Source organism: Ambystoma mexicanum, chromosome 8 (genome assembly GCF_040938575.1).
Source record: "Ambystoma mexicanum isolate Mex_15411 chromosome 8, UKY_AmexF1_1, whole genome shotgun sequence".
NCBI lineage: Eukaryota > Metazoa > Chordata > Amphibia > Caudata > Ambystomatidae > Ambystoma > Ambystoma mexicanum.
This window is the reverse complement of record NC_090929.1, coordinates 11,690,380-11,716,427: the sequence shown is the minus strand read 5'-3', so window position 1 is coordinate 11,716,427 and position 26,048 is coordinate 11,690,380. Positions and strand designations below refer to the sequence as shown.

The following is a 26,048-nucleotide window of genomic DNA, read 5'->3' as shown; positions in this document are numbered from 1 at the left end:
TAGAAATTGTGATAATGCTAGGAATATGAAAGTTTACAGGATTATGCCCAGATGTCATGCGCATGTATGGTGAAAAATGTGGACAGATCTGACACTGGGTACCCAACCAAAAGCGCGAAAAATTGTCAAATCTGAACCAAAGCTCTTACTGACTTGAGACTCGGACCGATATGTGCTATACTAAATCTGTAATGTGAATATGTATTATTAGCAAGTTGGTGATATTGTAAATATGATTTATGTGAAAAATAGATTTACTGTACAGAAACAAAGGGGAGGTACTCCCTGGATAGTAAAATGCAGCCTCACTATGACACTAGATTTCCTTCTCAAATCAGGAGAGGGGAAATACTTTAACCAATAGGAATCCTAGAGGGTGTACTTAGTATAATTCAGCCTATCCACCCCTTTGGGAAATACATAAATAGAGATTGCTTAGGACCTAGAGACAGACACAGATTCACCCATCAACTGACTTACTGGCGAAGCACTCTGCAGGAGGAACCCAGATCCAAGACTCCAGAACTCTGAAAGCAGAAGGCCCAATTCCAAAGCTGAACCCTTCTCAGCTGGCTTTTAAAATCTTGAAACCTGATTTTAACCCCAGACTTCCAAGGGGCACACCAAAAATTGAACCGCCGGGCTGTGCTGTTTCTGCTTCTTGCCAAGAACTCTTGCTAGAACCCAGAGATCCATACCAATAGAGCAGAGCTGTAACCTGATAGCTGAAACCCAGAACCAACCCGTCAGATCCAGTTCAGAGGCCGTGCAGTGTCCGGAGTGCCATGCTGAGTGCAGAACCAAGCGCCTGAATCCTGTCCGGTGTGCTAGCAGATTTCAGTCCAAAACCTTTGACCAGATCTTTGACAGGCCTATTCCAAACCATAGTTGTGAGTATCTAGCATAGAATTGTCCTAGCCAATCTCTCTTTAGGTATTCCTATCCAACCCATTCTATCATATCCAGAACTGCATTGTAGAACCTTTCTTGTTTTTCTGAATCTTTCCCTCATCCATATAGTCCTTTGTTAATTGTAGTGATAATATCATCTTTGTGCTAATATATTTGCTGAAGAAAGACAAGTTTCTTGGCGGGCAAAAGTCAGAGCAGAGGCACCGCTGCTCTGGTGGCTGTCCCGTTGGGTATCTTGCATCTTTATAGCCTGCCTAGTGTAAAGAAATCCTTGTTGGTAAAATTCAAAAGCGCATCTTTCATTTGTAAATCTTGACTCTTTCTGAAAAAAAACGATATCTACTAAAACCGACATAACTTCTGAAATGAAATTTAAGTGTCAAATTGAAGCTAACATACTCAGCCTTCAAACGAACCCAAAATCACATTATAGTTTCCCCACAATCGCGTTTCTCGCACGCTGAAAAGTTTGCCGCGAATTTGTGTTTGGCTCAATGTCAACACATGTAAAACAGCTATTCTTTGCATCCAACCTCAGAATTCAGTTTCCAATCTGCTAGTTATTCAATCATCATTGCTAGTGTTTACCTGAAACTATATAAAGCGGCTCCCACTAGTTTTGAATCCAATTTAGAGAATTAAATTCATTTTTCAGTGTTTATTCCATTAATTCAAAACCACATTCAAAAGCATTTGACCTGTTTTGAAATCATTCCTGTTTCTCTCTGCTTGCAGGGGGGAATTGGGATTGAAACTGCGATTGGTTGAGATTGTTTATTCCTGAAACCTGTGTTCTCTCCTTCTATCTCTTCATCTTGCATATTGGGGGGAATTGGGTAGTATCAGGGGGAAAGAGTGACATTGCAATTGATTGAACCCATATCAAGTATTATTGTTTTCATATCCATATGAAGTATTATTCCATGCTGCATTATTTTTTTATCCATCCTCATCATTCTGATTAAAGAGATTGTTGATTGTTGTGACATCACCCAATGCTGATCATTGTATAAATATTAATAGTGTGATATCTAGATATTGTTCAAATTCATAAAAGTGTGACATATATCGTGTTCAAATTCATGAAATAAATCTTTTAACTTTGCGAACTTCAGTGAGACCGGGGGGGGGGGATTCAAAGAGAGGGGCGTGATATAAGGGTACATCATTCAGAAATAAAAGAACTTATAGATAAAAATATATAATTAAGGGCTCCAACTGTGCATCACACGCTAGGCATTGACTTAGGTGGAGTGCCGGGTTGAAATCACTTACAGTTCAGCTCTAAGCAGATTGGGTAGTGAGTTCCATAGTTTTGAGGCTAGGACCGGGAAGCTACGAGCACCCACGTTTTGGCAACATGCTCCCAGAAATATCTCATTTGTTCCGTGGAGTTGGAGGTCTTCATGCGCCTTCTTTCGTTTGTCTTGCATATCTGCACATAATACGTAAAACTTTACTCCAGATTTTAAGAGGAGCAGGATTTTTACAGTATCGCCCGGCCCTCTCTTACTTATTGAAGGCAGAAACACCAGTAGTTGGTTGGGCCTTATTGTCCTTTTTGCACCAAGCTTTGAGGATCCGGTCAATTCCTCATTATCTTAGATGTGCTTGTTTTTGTTTCATGGAACTCAGTGTATGTTCTGAATAAACATAAATTGGTGGTGATGAGCTAGTAATCAATTGTTATTTTCTCTTGCAGGAAATACCCACGTGAAAATTGGTGTTCCGTTCCCTCGTGAGCTTCTGGGTTCCTCAGGCCGTATCTTAAGTTCTCCCATGCCATCAAGTGGGATTACTCTCAGCTCGCCACATCGAAAACACCATAAACACTCAATGGAAAATCACACTGAACACCGACAGGGGAGGTAACCGAAGTTTCCAAGTGGATGTGCGAGGAAATAGGGCAAAAGTGTGGATTAGAGAAGCATGTGGTAGAATGGCGAATGGGAAATCGCATTGATAGTGCGCTAATGGGTTTACATGCAATGCAGGGTCCTGGGCAGTATAAAGGTGGGGGTGGCAAAGAGTGGAGCAAGGAAATGGCACCAATGCCCATCAAGTGGCCTGGGGGAGGGAAATGGTGCCTCCTCAATACTGCTGAGTTTCATTCTTGAGGGTCACACAGTGTACATGAGAGCAGTGTTAGGTGAGTAACTAAAACATAGTACTCAAATATGACTCAACATACCTTCACATACTCGCTGCCCAAGTCCAAGTCTTCTGGTCGACTGTAAGGAAACAAGAACACATGGGACATTATCATACAACACAATGACTGTGTAGTGTACACATATGCAGCAGACATCCAAAGCATGGCCATGAATGGTCAACACATGCAATAAACATGGCCATCATATGCCAGAGCACGAACGGGTGGTCTCTAATGCAATCAAGGATGGTCGATGAAGAAACAAGCTGCTTTTGATTTATGTCTATGAACGTGCCAAGTGTGAGTGGAGAATGTACACAACATTCAAATCACCTAGCATACAGCACAGCGAGGGCTTAGCTCCTGCTTGCTGCCTAGTAGAGTCTGCTTAGCTTGACACCAACAGCCACCAGCAGCTAGTTCTGACTCCTCAGACCAACTGTGACATACAAACATACTAATGTGACTTTATTTGTATTTCTACTTTATTTTGTTTTGTATAGCGCCTTACACTAAAGCGCTTTACATAGCATTAAAACAGTACAGACAGTAGAATCAATATTTAAAACAGAAATATTTCAAAAACTGCAATAGGAGCTTGCTAACCAGACTAAAGTAAGTGATGGCGTAAATAGGCTTGAAAGACAGAGTAAACAGTAATAGATTGGAGAGAAAGAGGGAGTGTATTCTAATTCAAAGGTGCAAGGAGAGACAAAGATTCGTACCAAGATTGAACACAAGGAGGAGAGGGAACAACAAGACGGAAGTGAGAGACAGACCGAAGAGGTCGCGAAAGACGATAAAAGGAGACAAGCAACGAAACATAAGGAGGTGCAAGACATGCTTCAAACACCAAACATAAGAAATTACACTTTAGACGTTTATGAAAAGGAAACCAACCAAGTTGAACCAAGGAGGAATAGAGTCGCGAGGAGCCAGTTGACCAAGAACACGAATGGAGGCATAAAAAACAGATTTAAGTGGAGCCAAACGAGAGATTGGAAAGCCCGAAAAGTGCAGAAGAGCAGTAGAAAAGTCATGAGAAGATTAGAGCAGACACCAATAATTTTGTTGCTTTAAAAGTCATAAACAAGCGGGCCTTCCAAATGTTATAGAGATGAAAATGACAGGAGCGAGCAGCTAGTGAAAGAAAGATCTGAATCAAGAAAAAGACCAAGATTACGCTCAACTGATGAGGTAGGTAACTGAGGCGGTGGGAATGAAATAACAGAAGGTAAAGAAGCCGAGGTATGATATGATATATTATTTATTACGCGCTTAATACCCAGAGGTTTCTAAGCACGGACCCGGGGATCGAACGCATGTTGCTCTGTGTCGTCTTGCTTCCAAGGCGAGCACGTTGCCCCTGAGCTATCCTCCCAAGAGTTAGAAGAAAAGAAAATGACCTCTGTTTTTGCTGCATTAAGAACAAGAAAGTGATCGACATCCATGATTGGATGGCCATTAAACAAGTGGTAAGTTTGTGGTGGATCTCATCAGAGAAATGTGAAAATTAAAGAAAAAGCTGTGTATCACCAGCGTAGAAATGGTGCAAGAACCCAAAAGAGGAGATAACCCCAGCTAGCAAAGAAGTGTAGAGGGAAAAAATAAAAGGACCAAGGGCTGAGCTTTGAGGAACGCCACAAGTGAGTGAGTGTGTTTCAGAGGAGACCCCAGCCCAAGAAACTGAAAAAGTTCTCTGAGATAGGTAAGATTCGAACCAAGAAAGTGTAGAACCAGAAAAACCAAAAGAAGAGAGAGCAGAAATCAAGAGTGCATGATCAACAGTATCGAACACGGCAGATAGATCAAGAAGTTGTTAGCCCGCTACGCGCAGGGTTACCAGGCGCGCCTACCAGCGCGCGGAATGATACGCGGGAGCCGGAGGTGTCATGAACCTTCTTTATTAACAGCCTTGCGGCAACTGCCGCAACCCCGGTCCCGCACCTCCCTTTCCCTTGACGTCACGTCCGGGACGTCAATGTCCTGGCCGCAACGGCGGCCCGCCCACACAACGATGTGGGCTATCCAACAGAAGTATGAGAAGGGAAGACTGTTTAGCCTGATGTGCAGAGTGTAAAGAGTCAAGAACGGAAAGGAGAGCAGTCTCAGTAGAGTATCCTGGGCGAAACACAGATTGGAAATAAGGAAGGATAGAATTTTGGGGAACAAAAGTGGAAAATGGAATGTTGAGTGTAAGCTACGGGTTCAAGAATTTCAGAGAGGTATGGAAGAAGTGAGATAGGACAGAAATTAGAGGCAGACGAGACATCAGCAGAAGGTTTTTTCAAAATAGGAATAATAGTGGCATGTTTAAATGACAAAGGTAAAGTAGATGAGAGAAGACAAGAAGTGTAAGGTAGGATACAAGAGAAGGATAGATTTTAGGTATAAGGACAGATGGTATAGAATCCAAAGGAGATGAAGTAGGGAGAGCACGAGCAAGAAGGTGAAGGGTGTCTTCGTTAGTGATAGAGGTGTAGCCAGGAAAAATTGCTTTTGGAGATTCATGTATAGCTATGGAGGACGTAGAGTTGTTCTGAGGACAAGAGGACTCAATAGCTGATCGAAATGAGGAGACTTTAGGAGTAAACTAGAGTGGCAGATCTGTAGCAGTAAGAGTAGAATTGATAGAAGGGTCAGGAATAGATGATGAGAGTAGTCGAGAAAGAATTTGGAAAAGACGTCTAGGATGAAAAGATTATGAGTGAAGTAGCTCAAAGAAATAAGATTGTTTTGCAGATAGAAGACAGTTATCATATAAGGTATGATAAGAAACATAGGGGTATATTTTTCTGGTGTCTTCAGTTTTTGCCAACATCTTTCTAAGCACCGAAGAACACGGCGCATAGCACAGAGTTGGGAAGACAACCAGGGTTCAGGAGGTTTCTGTGACGGACGAAAAGGATAAGAGGGATACAGTGAGTCAAGGGATAGGGCAAGTGAAGAAGAAAGAGTGGAGGCTGCTTCATCTGCTGATAGGTTCGAAAATGAAGCTTGGGATCCCAGTTTAGAAGTGCTTGTAGACGTGAAAAGGGTTGTGTTAAATTTACATAGGTCACAATGTAAAAAGTAAGAGAAGAAGAAGGAGAAAGAAACGGCAGAGGAAAATCTAAGCAAGAGCAGGTGATGGTCCGATAAGTAGACCAGAAGAGAGGACACTGGAGATGCGACTATAGAAGAAGTAAATATAAGATCTAAACAGGAGCCCGATATATGAGAAGGAGGTGTGGGTAGAGAAGTAAGGAAATAAGAATCAAGAATAGAGAGAAATGGGAGAGTTGAGTGAGTAGAAGAGAGATGTACATTAAAGCCACCTAGAACAATAAGAGGGACAGTAGAAGGGAGCAGGAAAGACAGCAAGGTATCAATGTCCTCACAAAATGAGGAAACAGGACCTGGAGGATGGTAAATTAATATAAATGAAATTGAAGGTCTAGACAAAGTAGATGAGAAGGTAGAGTAGGAATTGAAATGTGGAAATTGAGGAATAATTCAATTATGAGAACAATGGAAAAAGAAGAATGGTACAAGATACCAGTGCCACCACCTTGGGAAGAAAGGCGAGGGGTATGGCAAAAAGATGTCGCAGACGTAGACAGTAAAGCGGGTATAGCAGTATTAGTGGGCGAGATCCAAGTTTCTGGAAAACAAAGAAATTGTAGTTGTAATGGCAAAAACATGTCCAGAACTGATAATGATTTATTATTCCATAAGCTTTGGAAATGGAGGAAGGATAGATCAGGTCAGCAAGGTTAGATGTGTTAGCAGGGTGGGCAGGGTTTACGCTGAGTGGTGGCATAACAGGCGCAAAGAATAACACCCCCAGCAATATTGTTATTAGTGAGCACAAAAGTACGGTCACAGATGTTAAACCAATGTGGCCCTAATGTGGCCCTTATTCTGTGTGTTGGGAATGCGTATAAAGGAGAAGGAAGGACATCCCTAAGGGATTGTTAAAGCACAAAAGGAAGGCATGCAATGGGCAGATGAGATGCAAGGTGTCGCTCTATATGCAATCTCTGGGTTCCCTAGAGGGGACACCCACCTCCCGCAGGATGCCTGATACCCAGGAGCTGCTTCCACGCCTGCTCCTAAAATCTTAATTTCAATGGCTGCAATGACCATATATGGCCAACTCATTCAACAGGCATCCAACACATTACACATGGTCACCACATGCAACACAGGCACAACACAATGATGACAATGAATGAGGAATCCAACATAGTGATCATCCATGATCCATGAAGGTCACAACTTCCCCTTACATACATGGTCACAACATGCAACTGGCATTAGCATAATGACCATAAATGGTGAACACATTATGAAGTGTTGACCATTTATCCCTGTGGCATGTTGACACCCAGTTGCATCCCAGTTTTTCCAGACGTAGACGCAGGCTTTCAGCATCCTACACAGTGACAGAATGAAGCCTCCTGATGGCGCTGCTATCCTCTGTTCCTCTCTCACCATGAAAAATACAAGTTTCAAAGCCTACCCTCCTTCGTACACCTTTGTGTTCAATTTCAACTCATCGAGGGCTTGAACATCCTCTTCACCTGCCAGACGCCCAAACTCAATTCCACCTTTGCTAGTGATGTTGCAGACCTCAAAGTGCGCATTCTCATCTCCTCAACAGACGTGATTGTCCTTGGGCGCTTGAACGTATAGTGGGACCAACCAGATACCACAGCTGCAAAACTCAACATGTACTTGCCAGGACTTACCCAAAATGTTGGTTCAACCTAAAATTCAATCAAAATGCTCAAATGACTGTTGCCACATCTCGACCTATTTTATGGGCTCATCACCTTTCCATATAATTTGTGATCCCAATCCCCCAGGCCTCATCCTGACGACCAACCCATCTACCTTCGATAAAACCCCATCAGTGGAAGCTCTTTAATATTCAAAGTCTTATTGATCACCTCCAGGAATCTGCTCCACACGTGAAGGCCATAAATCAGGCTTCATCAATCTGATCTCCTGAAGGCCTCACCCCACTTCGCGACTCTGAACTGAAACCCTGATCGGGCACGCCTCCCTACAAGCTCTAAAGAGAAATGGGGCAGTGCCCTTCAATGGCGATAGAAGAAGTCACTCCTTGCCAAGCCACCCGGGTACCTGTGCCATCTCAGGTACTCTAGGGCCTCTGTCCACCAGGCAAAAAAGGCCTATTGCTTGGCCAGAATATTTGATGCCAGACACCCCCATGCAGAAATCGTCAATCGTTTCAAAAACTCTCTAAACCTCCTGCCTTTAACATCATCAGGTTCCCAACCCAAAAACACTGCTACCCTTGGGCTCTTCATGCAATCTTACCTCTCCTGCTTCCTACTGAATCCCTCCGGCCACCCTGTATTGGCCACAGCACTTAGCTCTCTCAAGTGCCTTGGAAGTGTGACACATCTTTCAAGGTCCTGCCTTCTCTGCCTTTCTCTCCTTCCCACCATCCTATTTGATGCAGTCCTCCCTAAATGCAAGGCCTTGGCGAATCAATCAATCCGTGCCCAGCACAAATGTTCCGAACTCTCCAACCAGCAATTTCTCCCTTCATACGGGACATGATCAGTTACTTACTCCCATCTGGGGTCCTACCACATCTGCCGAAGGAAGCTGTGGACATCACATTGATCTTGCCAGCTCTAGCCACATTTCTGATCTACTCTTGCCTGTGAAACTACTTGACGAGGCCATCTAAGACAAGCTCCAATCCCACACTGGGGACGGCTTCATCCTCGACTCCCAGGAGACAGACTTCAGGAATAGGCATAGCGTATGTTCTCAAATCTCTAGTAGATGCTCTCTGGGGTGAGTTATATGCTGACATCTCTGCCCTGTCAACATCCTGTAGCGCAGCTTGGACGCCCTACTACAAGCATCTTGCTGCCTGCCCCACCATCAAGGGAGTATGCTGATGTGGCCCGCGGTGCCCCCAGGTGCCACTTTACCGACCCTTGAACTGTAACATCAACAGATCTGGACCCGTGGAAATGACTATCCTGAACGGATACGGAAGCGAGGTGAGCTGGTCTCCTGCATTGCGTGAGTGTTCGGAGAAAATTCAGTGGACATGTGTTTAAATGCTGGGGGCCTGCATGGAAAGTACGTGCTTAAAGTGGTCCCAGTTAAATGGATGTGGAGCTGTGTTCCCGTAAGTTCGGGGGCACGCTCTCAATGGTGCCAGCAGCTAGTAATGGCGTCATTCAGTGGTGGAATTTCCACTGGCCCCAGGTTGATAAAGGTTTTTCTTTTATATGTTTTATTTTTTATAACCAACACACCAAACATTACAACTTAGAGGACATTTACATTCAAGTCTGTTGCTATATAGTCATACATCAAACATTGCAGTCCTCCCCCTCCCTCCCCGTTACCCCGAGCCCCTATTTCCATGCCGCCCGCCAAAATATCTCATTGTACTCTCACATCTCCTGCACGGAGTCCCCATCGGGACCCGCCTTGGGGGTGCCAGCTAGTGTAGACACCAGTTGCCTCCATTCAATCAAGGGTCCTACTTCTTCCTCCCCACCTCTGCTGATTGCTTCGTACCAGACTGTCGTTTCAGCATCCGCCCATTTTAGGAGGTCCGTCCACCACGCCTCTATTCTGGGGCACCGGGCGGCCTTCCAGCACATTGCGATTCTACGCTTAGCCAGAATGTAGGCCAGGTCCTTCATTTTACTAACATGCTTCAGGTTACGCGGTCTGGCGAACACCCCCAGCAAACATGCCCATACTGATTCCACCTCCAATGTGATCCCTTTCTCCGCCAGGCACAACTTGATCTCTGTCCAGAATCTGCCCACCTCCGGGAAGCCCAGAACATATGTATTAGCCCCGGTTCCGCCTCTCCACACCATGGACACTTTTGCGCCGCTGGGCTCCCAAACTGGGCAATCCTACCGGGGTCATATATGCCCTATGGGTGACATAGGGCCTCATTACAACTCAGGCGGTAAGGGGTTTACGGCGCCGTAAACAGCGCCGACCCTTACCGCCTGTGTACGAGGTCCCTTAGCGCCATGGCGGATTTAACACCTGCTATTAGCAGGTGTTAAAATCCATGGCGCTAAGGGACCATGGAGTTAATTACGCCACCGTAATTTACGGTGGCGTAATTAACGCCTTCCCCACTCCCATTATGCCCTATGGGGCAAAAATGGGAATGGGGAAGGGTAAATGGGGATTGGGGACTTACCACCCCGCCAAGGTCGGAATGGGGCGATAAGTCCGCCAACCACCATGGCGTAAACATAGTTTACGCCATGGTGGTAAAGTCACGGCCCAGGCGGTAACTTACCGCCTGGGTCGTAATGAGGCCCATAGAGCTGTATCTGCTGAAGCCTTGCGTTGCGAGACACCTTCTTCTGGTACCTCTGAACTCTGTCCCATTGTCAATCTAGTAGGGGTTCTCCCACCTCATCCTCCCAATCCCGTCTCAATTGCAACAACTCCTTACCCACCCTGGACATCAATAACTCATATATGCGGGACACTTCATGCCCTCCCTCCGAGATGTCATACATTGTCTCGATGACCATATCTGGTTCCTCTGATAACTCTTCCACAGACGATCTGTCCAACACCAGTTTAATAATTCTAGTATGGGTAATGTGTTGGCCTTCATGCACTCCGGTGTCATCCATCAGCCTACTAAAATCTCGAGCCTCGCCCTCTTGCCATACATCCCCAAGGGTCACAAGTCCCGTTGATTCCCAATATTTACAGACCGCCATTATCAATTGCGGGTCCTCTCCGCATACCGCTACCAGTGGCACCTGCGGGGAGCACGGAATCGGGATCCCCACCAGCTGCCACGTTTTGTTTCAGATTTCCCAGCCCAGCGTCAGGAGTCCTGTCCTTCCCTGCACCTTAGCTTTGGGCAACCACACCACCTCCCTTAAAAAATAAGGGGCAGAGTCCTTATACAGTAGCCTGGTCTCAGCAGACTCTTCCTCGGACAGCCACCTAGTCACGTACTGAAGTTGTCCTGCCAGATAATACAGCTCAAACCTCGGTAAATTTATGCCCCCTTTGTCGCTCGGGTTTTGTAGCTTCCATAAAGCCACCCTGTTTCTGGTATTGTGCCAGATGAAGCCCCGACATAAACTATGGCGCATTCGAAAAAAAAACGTCTGGGGAGCATACATGCAATATTCACAAAGAAGTGCAACAGTCTCGGCAGGACCACCATTTTACGCAGCGCCGCCCTACCCATTATGGCCAAAGGTAGCCTAGACTAGAACCCCACACTGTTCTTAATACCTGCTACTGCCCGCTCCGTGTTGTGTTTGTGTTCGTCCTCCACTGAGTGGTATATATCAATGCCTAGATACCTAAAGGTCCTGGTCTGCCAGGGTATCGGCAAGACCGGCAAGTTCTCCACTGGGACCCTTCTATATCTTCCCAAAGGGAACAAGCTCGATTTCTGGGGATTCACCGCTATGCCCGAGAGGGTGGCATAATGTTCCATCACCTCCAGGACAAATTGCAAGTTTTTCTCTGGGAAGCGCAGATATAACAGGATGTCATCTGCATACAGCGAGGTGAGGTGCGTCCCTCCCCTTGTGTGGATGTCAATCTCCCCATACTGTTGTCTGAGGCAGATTGCCAGCGGTTCCAGAGTAAGGATATACAACATGGGCGACCACGGACAACCCTGTCTCGTGCCCCTGCTGAGCTGCCACTTGTCCGAGATCATGGCACCGGTTTTAACCCTGGCGGTTGGGGAGCTATACATTATTTTGGCCCACCTCAGATACCCCGGCCCCATGCCATACTCCCTCAGCGCCGCAGCAGCCACGGCCATCTCACCGAATCAAAGGCCTTAATTGCATCCAACGAGGCTATCACCATTTCGCCCGGGTCTTTCTCAGTTGGCTCGATTATGTGGTGGAGTCTCCCATGATTGTCCGTTATATTCCTTCCTGGTACGTACCCTGTTTGATCGGTATGGACCAGTTTCCCTATGACGCGTTTAAGCCTGTTTGCTAACACGGCAGTGAGAATCTTACTATCCTGGTTAAGCATGGACAAGGGTCGGTAAGATCCGCAGTCTGAGCCTGGTTTGCCTGGTTTCAGGAGTGGGATTATTACCGCCTCCCTCAGGGACATCGGCAACTCCCCTTGTTCATACACCTCGTTTAACATTGTGAGCAGCGGGGGAAGCACCTCCTGCTTGTATGTTTTATAAAATTCACTCGGGAGCCCATCTGACCCTGGGGCCTTACACTTGGGTAGGTGCTGTACCACCATCTCTAGTTCTTCGAGAGTGATTGGGGCGTCTAAGTCCTCCTGCTCCTGATCACTAAGCTTGGGCAATCCTATATCCTCCAGGGTTTGCCGGGTCTCTCTTCCCATCTCCTCCCCCGTGTCCTCGTATAAGCGCCTGTAGAATCTGAGAAATCCCTCATTTATTCCTTCGTGGGTATCCCAGGTCTGGCCATCTTCGTCCTTTATCTCCCTAATCACTGGGCGTGGCGTTTCGTTCTTGTAAAGCCACGCTAGCAACCTGCCCGGTTTATCACCTTCCGCATGTTGCCTCTCAATGTACTTTTTTTAATTTAACTTACAGAGCCTGTCCCGGTACCCACTGCTAGCCTGCTGGAGTAGGGCCACCCTCACCGTAACTTCCTGTGAGGTGCATCCCATCTGTATTATCTCTTCGAGCTCCCTCTCTGTCTCCTGCAGCTCCCGCTCTATGCCCCCTTGGAGCCCTCTAGACTTAGATATGGCCACACCCCGCGCTGCTACTTTAAACGCCTCCCATAGGGTGCCCTCCGACTGCACACTGCCAGTGTTAATATCGAAATATTCAGTTATGGCCTCCCTTAGGTCCTCTCGAAATCCAGAATCCTGCATGGCCTCAGCTCTGAGTTTCCATGTCGGGATTCTTGCCCTAGGGGGCCGATGCCTCCACTCCACCACTAGGGGGGAGTGGTCCGAGAGCACTCTGGCCTTGTATTCCGAACCTGTCGTTTCCCCAGCCATGCCCGAGGACACAAACATGTAATCCAATCTGGTTTACAAGTCATGTGAGGCCGAATAGTGCGAGTACTGCCTGTCCCCCGGGTGCAGCAACCTCCAAATATCATCTAAATCAAAATCCCGCAGTAGGGCCGTTAGAGCCTTCGCCGCAGGGGTTGGTCTCTCAAATTTCTTATCGGACCTGTCCATCTTGGGATCTATTGTACAGTTAAAGTCGCCGCCCCAGATGGTAGCCCTGCCCATTAGGGGGCTAATTTTGTCATATAGGGCCCTGTAATAGGCTGCTGTGTCCTGGTTGGGAGCATATGTAGTCACGATGTTGACCTCCCCATTCTCCAACATCCCCCGCACCACTAGCATTCTCCCGTCCGGGTCTGGCAAGGATTGAAGCAGCTGGAATGGCCATGAGGTGCTACCCACGTGACCACCCCCCTTGTATATGCCGAGTATGTAGCTCCTGAGGTGGTTCCCCTCCACTTTCTCTTGACCACCTCTAATTTGTCCCTGGTAAGATGGGTCTCCTGTAGCAATGTGTCACGACCCTCGCCCAAAACCCCCTCTGGCAAACCCATTGGCCAGGTGGAGTCAGGACTCGGGCCTCTAGAGCCAGGCATCCTCTTCAAAAGCCCTCATGGGGCCAGTCCTGGCGCCTATGGCGCCGGGCTCATACACCATGAAAAACAATGTGCTTGGGAACTACTTTATTGTACTGTCAGCCAACATGGAGGCATCCACATAGCTTGGTTCCTAGGAACCAAGCTATGCGGTCTAGTGTTTTGGGTGTGGTAGCCTAGGGAATACTTTACCTGGACTATTTTGTTGGGGCTATTTAAACCACACAACCGAGCAAGACAACACGCTTCGCGTTACTTTGCAGCTTGCAGCGTGACGCTCACCGTGTCCAGCTATTCCCTCGAACCTCGGAGAAGCAGAACCTGCAAGGAGACAAAAGGAACATCATTAGCAGCAGCATCTCACCTGCAGTCTTCATCTTTAAACACTCGCAGCTACTGAGAACAGCTTCCTCGAATCTGCACGCCTCCCAGACAGAACGACCTGAAGGAGGAAGATAGAGGCAACATTAAAGAAAGCTGTAGAGACATTTACAAATTACGAACTGCTCAAAAGGCTTACCTGGCTGGTCACCTCTCGGCTGGCACCACTCCGGACATTCCACCCAGGCTGAAGAACACCGCGACCTACAAGAAAGTAAAACACAGGTTAGCAAAGGTAAGACTTCGCAGCGCTGCACATAGCGCTTACTTACCGCATCATAGCGCTCTTAATGCCCCATCATTTACCAGCGGGGCTCAACCAAGCCAGTTCGCCACGCTGAAGCTCTGCATACCTAAGGGAGAAAAAAGAGACATTTTAAACAAAGAAAGGCATGCAGGATAGCAACAAAACAAAAGAACAGCAATAAGACCTACCTGAACAATATCAAACGGGCCGGCGTCAGTGAAGTAATTGGACCGCACACGCCCATGAAAAACAATGCGCCCCTGCAAAGAAGGCAGGACGGAGAGCAAGCCTAATTCTACCGCAAGGTGAGGAGAGGGCCCCAGAGGGGCTGAAATCATACAGGGGTGGACGGAGGATACTTACCCCGGTCGGTCAGTCTTGAACACAGTCATCCTGTATTTTCAGGCAGAACCTTCCCAACAGACCACATCTAGGCAAAGCTCAGAAGCACACCAGGGAGTAACCCGGCTGGGTGGCGTCCCTGTGGATACCAGGTGAGCGTAACACAATGTTATATCGACTTTCAGCCTTCTCAGATACATCATTACTTTGTTCCTTTTCAGGTAGCTGTTGAGACCTCTTACATTCCAGGTTACAATCCGGAGGCTATCCATAGCCGTGTGAAAAATGTACCGCCTCTCCCCTCCCCCTCCCCCCCCCCGGGTCACTGTTCCAGTCCAGCATGAAATTGGGCTCGTTCCCCACTCTCCCCCAACTTAGACTCTGCAACTAGCCCGCTCCCCACCCCACTCAACTGTTCCCCACTGCACACTTCCCGTTCCCTCCCGCCCCCCAACCCTGCCCAAACTAATGCCCAGCTCCATCCCTGGATCTCAGGCTCCCCCGCTTTTGGTCCCACCTCAAAATGCCGAGGTCGGGAACCCGGCAGGGTATCACCAATATTAGGTGACCTAACTAATATACTAACTATTGGGGTCAAGAGCGCTTCCCACTCGTCTCCTGATGTTTACTGTGATACATTGTGCATCCCTCGTATTGCAATTAAGTACTTCGCCCCTGAGAGTCCACAAATCGCTACACTACGTTATAATCAAGTCCCAGAGTCACAATATGTACACCACCTCGGTCCCATGATCGGTACTCACTCGCCCGTATCGTCCTTCTTGCGGCCGTCTGAACCCTCCGGGTAGTTCTGGCCATCCAACCACTCCAACGCATCCTCCGGACTCTCGAAAAACAGACCTTTGGATTTGTGAAATACTTTCAGTTTGGCTGGGTACATCAAGATGTATCGCAACCCAGCGGCTCGTAATCTCCTTTTCACCGTCCCATAGTTCAGTCTCCTCCTCTGCACTTGGAGCGTATAGTCAGGATATGCCGAGATGGTCACGGAGGCCCTTTGTATTGTGCCCCCCTTCCTGAAATATTCCAGTATCTTCTCCCTGTCCCGATAGTTTAGAATCTTGGTGATGATCGGCCTCGGGGAGGCACCCTCAGGGGGCCTCCTCGTGATCGCTCTGTGTGCGTGCTCCACCGCGAAGCCTTGCGTGAAGATCTCAGCCCCTATTTCCTGAAGCAACATGTTCTCAACGTAGTCTGTCGGATTAGGGCCCTCTTCCCCCTCCGGAAGGCCCACTATGCGCACATTGTTCCTTCGAGCACGCCCTTCGGCCTCCTCTGCTCTGTTCTCCAGGATGGTCACCTGCTACCTCAGGATATGAATCTCCGAAGCGTGTGAGGTCCGGGCAGTCGTGTTTGTGGTGACTTCTTTCTCTAGTTCATCTGTGCGTTCCGCCATTTTCCGCACGTCCAACCTGAGCAAGTTCACCTCCTCCTGCACTGCGCCGATTTTAAGCTCCAGCGCTGCCTTAAGCTCGGCAGTGGCTGCCTCTAGCTTACTTTCCCACGATGCCTTAAGGTCTGCAATTGCCTCCAGGATCTGCCGGTCGACGCGTGTGGCAGTAATGTCCACTGGTAGATTTTTGTCTTTAGGTCTCGCCCCCTCCACCTGTTGCGGGGTCTTGGTAAAATCTTCCATTGTAGGCTGCTTCGTGTTGGATTTGAGCAGTTTGGATGCCGTCCTGCTGTCTGGCATTCCCGTGGTCACAAGCGAGGCAGGCCTAATGGCCCCTTGTTGCGGTGCCGTAGAACGAGTAGACCCGCAATCTCGCAGTCTCACCGGCCGGCCGGCCGTATATCGGGGGCCCACTCTTGGCCCCTGCCTCCCACCAGTTCCGGGTGGATGCCACCACTCTATGTGTAACCGCTCTCGGGGGCCCCTCGAAAGTGTCCTATGTCGACTGCTTCAGGTGTACAGGGCGCTTGTGCCCCGCCGGTTCTATGGAGCGCACGTGCACTCCCGTTTCCGATAACCGCCTGAATAAGCAGCGCAGCTTGGGCTCTTCACGATTATCCTCTAAGCCGCCATCTCGGTGACCAGGGACGCTGTCCCTCAGGTTACCCCCCGAGGCCTCCTCCTCAATCCCTCCGTTTCTTTGTTCGGAGAGCCCGTACGACCGCCATCTTTGATTCCGGCCGCTGTCCTCCACCGCTAGCACAATTTTCGCAATAGCCACACTAATACTTAGTGAATTTCGGGCAGAGTGCCATCATTCGAAGCAGCTAGCGTTTCTACCGACTCTAGCCTGTCTTTGGTGGTGAATGTTCAGGATTACGCTGCCGATGCACCCAAGGATCATTCCGGATCGGCAGGAGATGGTCTGAAGCGCGTCTTACTCCATGGCCGCCTAGCCATGCCCCGGTTAATAAAGGGTTGTTGTAACATGTGGTCGAACTGCCAACATTCCACCGGCAGTTCACCAACCGCAAATGTCACCCACGGGTTATGTGTAGAGTGTGTTATTATGTGTAGTATGTCTATGACCATGTGAGCCCCATGTGTGCAGCAGTGGCATATCCTGTTTGTTGTCGATCCTAAATTTCTGAAGTAGGCTAAGTAATGTCGTCCTGTAATGAGGTGAGGGTAACAGTTATGTTTCAGTCACATTTGTTTGTTTGTTATGAAAAAGGAGGAGTGTGGTGTGTGACCCTCCTAAGTGTGTTGCCCCTTTAATGGAATGTGTTCCTCCCCTGTGTATTACCCTTTTAACACAAGCTAATAAAAGGAGCCCCTGCAGGCACCTGCACCAGAATGGCTGCATACTCCCAAAGAGGAAAGACTGGTCTGTCTCTCATTCATTTAGGCATGCAGGGCCACACTGTGTGAGCACGTGCCTGCAGACCATGATGCCGTGGGACATTCGTGCCAGTACGGTGGCAGAGGTCTGCATGGTCATGGGTATGGCTCTCCCTGCCCCCACTCAAGACCCTCTAGGGTGCTGATGCCCCTGAGCACCTGGGGGCCTGCTGGATGCCCATAGCAGCCCCAAGCCCCAGAGCACCCTGGGGGCCTGCTGGATGCCCATAGCAGCCCCAAGCCCCAGAGGCACTGGGCCTCTCAGGTGCTGATGCCCCTGGGCACCCTTGGGGCCTACAATTGCCCATAGCAGCCCCAAGCCCCAGAGGCACCGGACCTCAGGTGCTGATGCCCCAGAGCACCCTGGGGGCCTGCTGGATGCCCATAGCAGCCCCAAGCCCCAGAGGCACCGGGCCTCTCGGGTGCTAATGCCCCTGAGCACCCTGGGGGCCTGCTGGATGCCCATAGCAGCCCCAAGCCCCAGAGGCACCGGGCCTCTCGGGTGCTAATGCCCCTGAGCACCCTGGGGGCCTGCTGGATGCCGATAGCAGACCCAAGCCCCAGAGGCACCGGGCCTCTCGGGTGCTAATGCCCCTGAGCACCCGGGGGCCTGCTGATGCCCCTGAGCACCCTGGGGGCCTGCTGGATGCCCATAGCAGCCCCAAGCCCCAGAGGTACTGGGCCTCTCAGGAGCTGATGCCCCTGAGCACCCTGGGGCCTGATGGATGCCCATAGAAGGCTCCCAATACAACAGGAACTGGTCTCTACCCTGGGCCTGAATACAGTTAACATAGCCCTGGAGAGGCAGGGTTTGCATGTATGTGTGTGTGCTGAACATGCATGAGACAATGCTACCTGTGTCCTGTACATGTATGATGCTATGCTCCCCGTAGAGAGAGAGAGAGAAAGAGAAACGGGTGGGAACACGCGTGCTTGTGTGTGTGTGTGCTGAACATGTATGAGACAATGCTACCTGTGTCCTATCCATGTGTGATGCTATGCTCTCTGTAGGGAGAGAGAGAGTGTGTGGGTGTTTGTTTGTTTGTTTATTTGTTTGTATTGCGCACCAAACCCAGAGGTATCAGGGCACAGTGGTTACAAGAAGTCTCTCAGCTTAGGTTACACATAGCATATATACAGATCAAGGAATCATGGAAATATTGAGTTACACATAACATGTATACAAGTCAAGAGATCGGTACAGAGGTACAGATGTACAGACATACTAAAAGTGCAGTAACGTGATGTCTTATGGAAAGAATAGGCTGCAAAGGGACACTGTGCAGGCAGTATAAGGTAATAACTCTGAGGTCTATTAGAGTAAAATAAAGTAAGTGGGCATTACTGGTCACTGACTTTAAGCCGGTTGATACAGTTCTGTCTGAGGTTCCTGTATGGTTGATACGCACGTATGGATGGTGGCAGGGAGTTCCATAGCTGGGCGGCTTTAACTGGAAAGCTGCTGCCCCTGACCTTGGATGGCTTAAATCTTGGGACAGTGAGACAATCGGGGTTGGATATTCTAGTAGGCCTCATCGAAGATTTTCTATGGAATCTCTCTGTGAGGTATCGAGGTGCGGCATTGTTCAGACATTTATAGGTAAGCGTGGCAATTTTCAGCCGGATTTTGTTTTCAGTAGACAGCCAGTTGTTTTGTCTCCTGATCTCCTAGATGTGCTCTCTTCTTGCTATGCCAAGGGCAGCTCTGGGGGCATTGTTTTGTAAAGTTTGAATTCTTCTGATGATGTATTTATTGGATCCAATGTAGAGAGAGTTACAATAGTCCAATTTGGACAAGATGAGGGCCCTGGCAAACATGATGCAGCTGTTCTTGGATAGAAATGGTTTGCCAGCTCTGATAAGTTTGCATGTATATGCAGTAGCAGACGCCTTGGAGTTGACTTGTTTGTTAAATGTGAGTGTAGAGTCAAGGTAAAAGCCTAGAGTTTTTACCTCTTTGGCAACTTTAATTAAATTGCCGTAAATCATAAAGGAGGTGTATTCAAGGCTTAGTTTTTTGAGGTTAGAGTAACCTACAGAGGGCTATGCTGTGCTCAAGTAAGGGCTATGCTGTGCTCAAGTAGGCTAGAGAGGGCGGTGCTGTGCTCAAGTAAGGGCTATGCTGTGCTCAAGTAAGCTAGAGAGGGCTGTGCTGTGCTCAAGTAAGGGCTATGCTGTGCTCAAGTAAGCTAGAGAGGGCTGTGCTGTGCTCAAGTAAGCTGGAGAGGGCTATGCTGTGCTCAAGTAAGCTAGAGAGGGCTATGCTGTGGCCGAGTAAGCAACAGAGGGCAATGCTGTGCTCAAGTAAGCTACAGTGGGCTATGCTGTGCTCAAGTAAGCTAGAGAGGGCTATGCTGTGCTCAAGTAAGCTAGAGAGGGCTATGCTGTGCTCAAGTAAGCTAGAGAGGGCTATGCTGTGGCCGAGTAACCTACAGAGGGCTATGCTGTGCTCAAGTAAGCTACAGAGGGCTATGCTGTGCTCAAGTAAGCTAGAGAGGGCTATGCTGTGCTCAAGTAAGCTACAGAGGGCTATGCTGTGCTCAAGTAAGCTAGAGGGGTCTATGCTGTGTCAAAGTAAGCTAGAGAGGGCTATGGCGTGTTCAAGTAAGCTAGAGAGGGCTGTGCTGTGTCCAAGTAAGCTAGAGAGGGCTATGCTGTGCTCAAGTAAGCTAGAGAGGGATATGCTGTGCTCAAGTAAGCTAGAGAGGGCTATGCCGTGCTCAAGTAAGCTAGAGAGGGCTATGCTGTGCTCAAGTAAGCTAGAGAGGGCTGAGTTGTGCTCAAGTAAGCTAGAGAGGCCTATGCTGTGCTCAAGTAAGCTAGAGAGGGCTGAGTTGTGCTCAAGTAAGCTAGAGAGGGCTATGCTGTGCTCAAGTGAGCTAGAGAGGGCTATGCTGTGCTCAAGTAAGCTAGAGAGGGCTATGCCGTGTCCAAGTAAGCTAGAGAGGGCTATGCTGTGCTCAAGTAAGCTAGAGAGGGCTATGCTGTGCTCAAGTAATCTAGAGAGGGCTATGCTGTGTCCAAGTAAGCTAGAGAGGGCTATGCTGTGATCAAGTAAGCTAGAGATGCCTATGCTGTGCTCAAGTAAGCTAGAGAGGGCTATGCTGTGCTCAAGTAAGCTAGAGAGGGCTATGCTGTGTCCAAGTAAGCTAGCGAAGGCTATGCTGTGCTCAAGTAAGCCAGAGAGGGCTATGCTGTGCTCAGGTAAGCCAGAGAGGGCTATGCTGTGCTCAGGTAAGCTAGAGAGGGCTATGCTGTGGCCGAGTAAGCTAGAGAGGGCTATGCTGTGGCCGAGTAAGCTACAGAGGGCTATGCTGTGCTCAAGTAAGCTAGAGAGGCCTATGCTGTGCTCAGGTAAGCTAGAGAGGGCTATGCTGTGCTCAAGTAAGCTACAGAGGGCTATGCTGTGCTCAAGTAAGCTAGAGAGGGCTATGCTGTGCTCAGGTAAGCTAGAGAGGGCTATGCTGTGCTCAAGTAAGCTAGAGAGGCATATGCTGTGCTCAAGTAAGCTAGGGAGGGCTATGCTGTGTCCAAGTAAGCTAGAGAGGGCTATGCTGTGTCCAAGTAAGCTAGAGAGGGCTATGCTGTGCTCAAGTAAGCTAGAGAGGGCTATGCTGTGCTCAAGTAAGCTAGCGAGGGTGATGCTGTGCTCAAGTAAGCTAGAGAGGGCTGAGTTGTGCTCAAGTAAGCTAGAGAGGGCTATGCTGTGCTCAAGTAAGCTAGAGAGGGCTATGCTGTGCTCAAGTAAGCTAGAGAGGGCTGAGTTGTGCTCAAGTAAGCTAGAGAGGTCTATGCTGTGCTCAAGTAAGCTAGAGAGGGCTGAGTTGTGCTCAAGTAAGCTAGAGAGGGCTATGCTGTGCTCAAGTAAGCTAGAGAGGGCTATGCTGTGTCCAAGTAAGCTAGAGAGGGCTATGCTGTGCTCAAGTAAGCTAGAGAGGGCTATGCTGTCCTCAAGTAAGCTAGAGAGGGCTATGCTGTGTCCAAGTAAGCTAGAGAGGGCTATGCTGTTCTCAAGTAAGCTAGAGAGGCCTATGCTGTGCTCAGGTTAGCTAGAGAGGGCTATGCTGTGCTCAAGTAAGCTAGAGAGGCCTGAGTTGTGCTCAAGTAAGCTAGAGAGGGCTATGCTGTGCTCAAGTAAGCTAGAGAGGGCTATGCTGTGCTCAAGTAAGCTAGAGAGGGCTATGCTGTGCTCAAGTAAGCTAGAGAGGGCTATGCTGTGCTCAAGTAAGCTAGAGAGGGCTGAGTTGTGCTCAAGTAAGCTAGAGAGGCCTATGCTGTGCTCAAGTAAGCTAGAGAGGGCTATGCTGTGCTCAAGTAAGCTAGAGAGGGCTATGCTGTGTCCAAGTAAGATAGAGAGGGCTATGCTGTGCTCGAGTAAGCTAGAGAGGGCTATGCTGTGCTCGAGAAAGCTAGAGAGGGCTATGCTGTGGCCGAGTAAGCTACAGAGGGCTATGCTGTGCTCAAGTAAGATACAGAGGGCTATGCTGTGCTCAAGTAAGCTAGAGAGGGCTATGCTGTGCTCAAGTAAGCTAGAGAGGGCTATGCTGTGCTCAAGTAAGCTAGAGAGGGCTATGCTGTGTCCAAGTCAGCTAGAGAGGGCTATGCTGTGCTCGAGTAAGCTAGAGAGGGCTATGCTGTGCTCGAGTAAGCTAGAGAGGGCTATGCTGTGCTCGAGTAAGCTACAGAGGGCTATGCTGTGGCCGAGTAAGCTACAGAGGGCTATGCTGTGCTCAAGAAATTTACAGAGGGCTATGCTGTGCTCAAGTAAGCTAGAGAGGGCTATGCTGTGCTCAAGTAAGCTAGAGAGGGCTATGCTGTGCTCAAGTAAGCTAGAGACGGCTATGCTGTGCTCAAGTATGCTAGAGAGGGCTATGCTGTGTCCAAGTAAGCTAGAGAGGGCTATGCTGTGCTCAAGTAAGCTACAGAGGGCTATGCTGTGCTCAAGTAAGCTAGAGAGGGCTATGGTGTGCTCAAGTAAGCTACAGAGGGCTATGCTGTGCTCAAGTAAGCTAGAGAGGGCTATGGTGTGCTCAAGTAAGCTAGAGAGGGCTATGCTGTGCTCAAGTAAGCTAGAGAGGGCTATGCTGTGCTCAAGTAAGCTAGAGAGGGCTATGCTGTGCCAAGGTAAGCTAGAGAGGGCTATGCTGTGCTCAAGTAAGCTAGAGAGGGCTATGCTGTGTCCAAGTAAGCTAGAGAGGCCTATGCTGTGCTCAAGTAATCTAGAGAGGGCTACGCTGTGTCCAAGTAAGCTAGAGAGGCCTATGCTGTGCTCAAGTAAGCTAGAGAGGGCTACGCTGTGTCCAAGTAAGCTCGAGGGGCCTATGCTGTGTCCAAGTAAGCTAGAGAGGGCTATGCTGTGTCCAAGTATGCTAGAGAGGGCTATGCTGTGCTCAAGTAAGCTAGAGAGGGCTATGCTGTGCTCAAGTAAGCTAGAGAGGGCGATGCTGTGCTCAAGTAAGCTAGAGAGGGCTATGCTGTGCTCAAGTAAGCTAGAGACGGCTATGCTGTGCTCAAGTATGCTAGAGAGGGCTATGCTGTGCTCAAGTAAGCTAGAGAGGGCTATGCTGTGCTCAAGTAAGCTAGAGAGGGCTATGCTGTGTCCAAGTAAGCTAGAGAGGGCTATGCTGTGCTCAAGTAAGCTACAGAGGGCTATGCTGTGCTCAAGTAAGCTACAGAGGGCTATGGTGTGCTCAAGTAAGCTACAGAGGGCTATGCTGTGCTCAAGTAAGCTAGAGAGGGCTATGCTGTGCTCAAGTAAGCTAGAGAGGGCTATGCTGTGCTCAAGTAAGCTAGAGACGGCTATGCTGTGTTCAAGTATGCTAGAGAGGGCTATGCTGTGCTCAAGTAAGCTAGAGAGGGCTATGCTGTGCTCAAGTAAGCTAGAGAGGGCTATGCTGTGTCCAAGTAAGCTAGAGAGGGCTATGCTGTGCTCAAGTAAGCTAGAGAGGGCTATGCTGTGCTCAAGTAAGCTAGAGAGGCATATGCTGCGCTCAAGTAAGCTAGAGAGGGCTATGCTGTGCTCAAGTAAGCTAGAGAGGGCTATGCTGTGCTCAAGTAAGCTAGAGAGGCATATGCTGCGCTCAAGTAAGCTAGAGAGGGCTATGCTGTGCTCAAGTAAGCTAGAGAGGGCTTTGCTGTGTCCAAGTATGCTAGAGATGCCTATGATGTGCTCAAGTAAGCTAGAGAGCGCTATGCTGTGCTCAAGTAAGCTAGAGAGGGCTATGCTGTGCTCAAGTATGCTAGAGAGGGCTATGCTGTGCTCATGTAAGCTAGAGAGGGCTATGGTGTGCTCAAGTAAGCTAGAGAGGGCTATGCTGTGTCCAAGTAAGCTAGAGAGGCCTATGCTGTGCTCAAGTAAGCTAGAGAGGGCTATGCTGTGCTCAAGTAAGCTAGAGAGGGCTATGCTGTGCTCAAGTAAGCTAGAGAGGGCTATGCTGTGTCCAAGTAAGCTAGAGAAGCCTATGCTGTGCTCAAGTAAGCTAGAGAGGGCTATGATGTGTCCAAGTAAGCTAGAGGGGCCTATGATGTGCTCAAGTAAGCTAGAGAGGGCTAGTCTGTGTCCAAGTAAGCTAGAGAGGCCTATGCTGTGCTCAAGTAAGCTAGAGAGGGCTATGCTGTGTCCAAGTAAGCTAGAGGGGCCTATGCTGTGTCCAAGTAAGCTAGAGAAGGCTATGCTGTGTCCAAGTATGCTAGAGAGTGCTATGCTGCGCTCAAGTAAGCTAGAGAGTGCTTTGCTGTGCTCAAGTAAACTAGAGAGGGCTATGCTGTGCTCAAGTAAGCTAGAGAGGGCTATGCTGCGCTCAAGTAAGCTAGAGAGGCCTATGCTGCGCTCAAGTAAGCTAGAGAGGCCTATGCTGCGCTCAAGTAAGCTAGAGAGGGCTATGCTGCGCTCAAGTAAGCTAGAGAGGGCTATGCTGCGTCCAAGTAAGCTAGAGAGGGCTATGGTGTGCTCAAGTAAGCTAGAGAGGGCTATGCTGTGCTCAAGTAAGCTAGAGAGGGCTATGCTGTGTCAAAGTAAGCTAGAGAGGGCTATGCTGTGCTCAAGTAAGCTAGAGAGGGCTATGCTGTGCTCAAGTAAGCTAGAGAGGGCTATTCTGTGCTCAAGTAAGCTAGAGAGGCCTATGCTGTGCTCAAGTAAGCTAGAGAGGGCTATGATGTGTCCAAGTAAGCTAGGGGGCCTATGATGTGCTCAAGTAAGCTAGAGAGGGCTAGGCTGTGTCCAAGTAAGCTAGAGAGGCCTATGCTGTGCTCAAGTAAGCTAGAGAGGGCTACGCTGTGTCCAAGTAAGCTAGAGAGGCCTATGCTGTGCTCAAGTAAGCTAGAGAGGGCTATGCTGTGTCCAAGTAAGCTTGAGGGGCCTATGCTGTGTCCAAGTAAGCTAGAGAGGGCTATGCTGTGTCCAAGTATGCTAGAGAGGGCTATGCTGTGCTCAAGTAAGCCAGAGAGGGCTATGCTGTGCTCAAGTAAGCTAGAGAGGGCTATGATGTGCTCAAGTAAGCTAGAGAGGGCTATGCTACGCTCAAGTAAGCTAGAGACGGCTATGCTGTGCTTAAGTAAGCTAGAGAGGCCTATGCTGCGCTCAAGTAAGCTAGAGAGGGCTATGCTGTGCTCAAGTAAGCTAGAGAGGGCTATGCTGTGTGCTGTGTCCAAGTAAGCTAGAGAGGGCTATGGTGTGCTCAAGTAAGCTAGAGAGGGCTATGCTGTGCTCAAGTAAGCTAGAGAGGGCTATGCTGTGTCAAAGTAAGCTAGAGAGGGCTATGCTGTGTCCAAGTAAGCTAGAGAGGGCTATGCTGTGCTCAAGTAAGCTAGAGGGGCCTATGCTGTGTCCAGGTAAGTTAGAGAGGGCTATGCTGTGCTCAAGTAAGCTAGAGGGGCCTATGCTGTGTCAAAGTAAGCTAGAGAGGGCTATGCTGTGTCCAAGTAAGCTAGAGAGGGCTATGCTGTGCTCAAGTAAGCTAGAGAGGGCTATGCTGTGTCCAAGTAAGCTAGAGAGGGCTATGCTGTGCTCAAGTAAGCTAGAGGGGCCTATGCTGTGTCCAAGTAAGTTACAGAGGGCTATGCTGTGCTCAAGTAAGCTAGAGGGGCCTATGCTGTGTCCAAGTAAGCTAGAGAGGGCTATGCTGTGCTCAAGTAAGCTAGAGAGGGCTATGCTGTGCTCAAGTAAGCTAGAGGGGCCTATGCTGTGTCAAAGTAAGCTAGAGGGGGCTATGGTGTGCTCAGGTAACCTAGAGAGGGCTGTGCTGTGCTCAAGTAAGCTAGAGAGGGCTATGGTGTGCTCAAGTAAGCTAGAGAGGGCTATGCTGTGCTCAAGTAAGCTAGAGAGGGCTATGGGTTGCTCAAATAAGCTAGAGAGGGCTATGCTGTGTCAGAGTAAGCTAGAGAGGGCTGTTCTGTGTCAGAGTAAGCTAGAGAGGGCTGTGCTGTGTCAGAGTAAGCTAGAGAGGGCTATGCTGTGCTCAAGTTAGCTAGAGCGGGCTATGCTGTGCTCAAGTAAGCTAGAGAGGGCTATGCTGTGCTCAAGTAAGCTGTAAGCTAGAGAGGGCTATGCTGTGCTCAAGTAAGCTAGAGAGGGCTATGCTGTGCTCAAGT

General features: G+C 48.8%; 1 protein-coding gene across 2 annotated transcripts in view; it reads right to left on the bottom strand.

The window, feature by feature from the left end:
• Nucleotides 1-26,048, bottom strand: part of SH2D3C (SH2 domain containing 3C) — a 580,515-nt gene that overhangs the window by 189,531 nt on the left and 364,936 nt on the right. For both annotated transcript variants that reach the window (XM_069609127.1, XM_069609128.1), the window contains one exon: nt 3,104-3,143. In XM_069609127.1, coding sequence (XP_069465228.1) covers nt 3,104-3,143 — 40 coding nt within the window. The remainder of the gene's footprint in view (nt 1-3,103; nt 3,144-26,048) is intronic.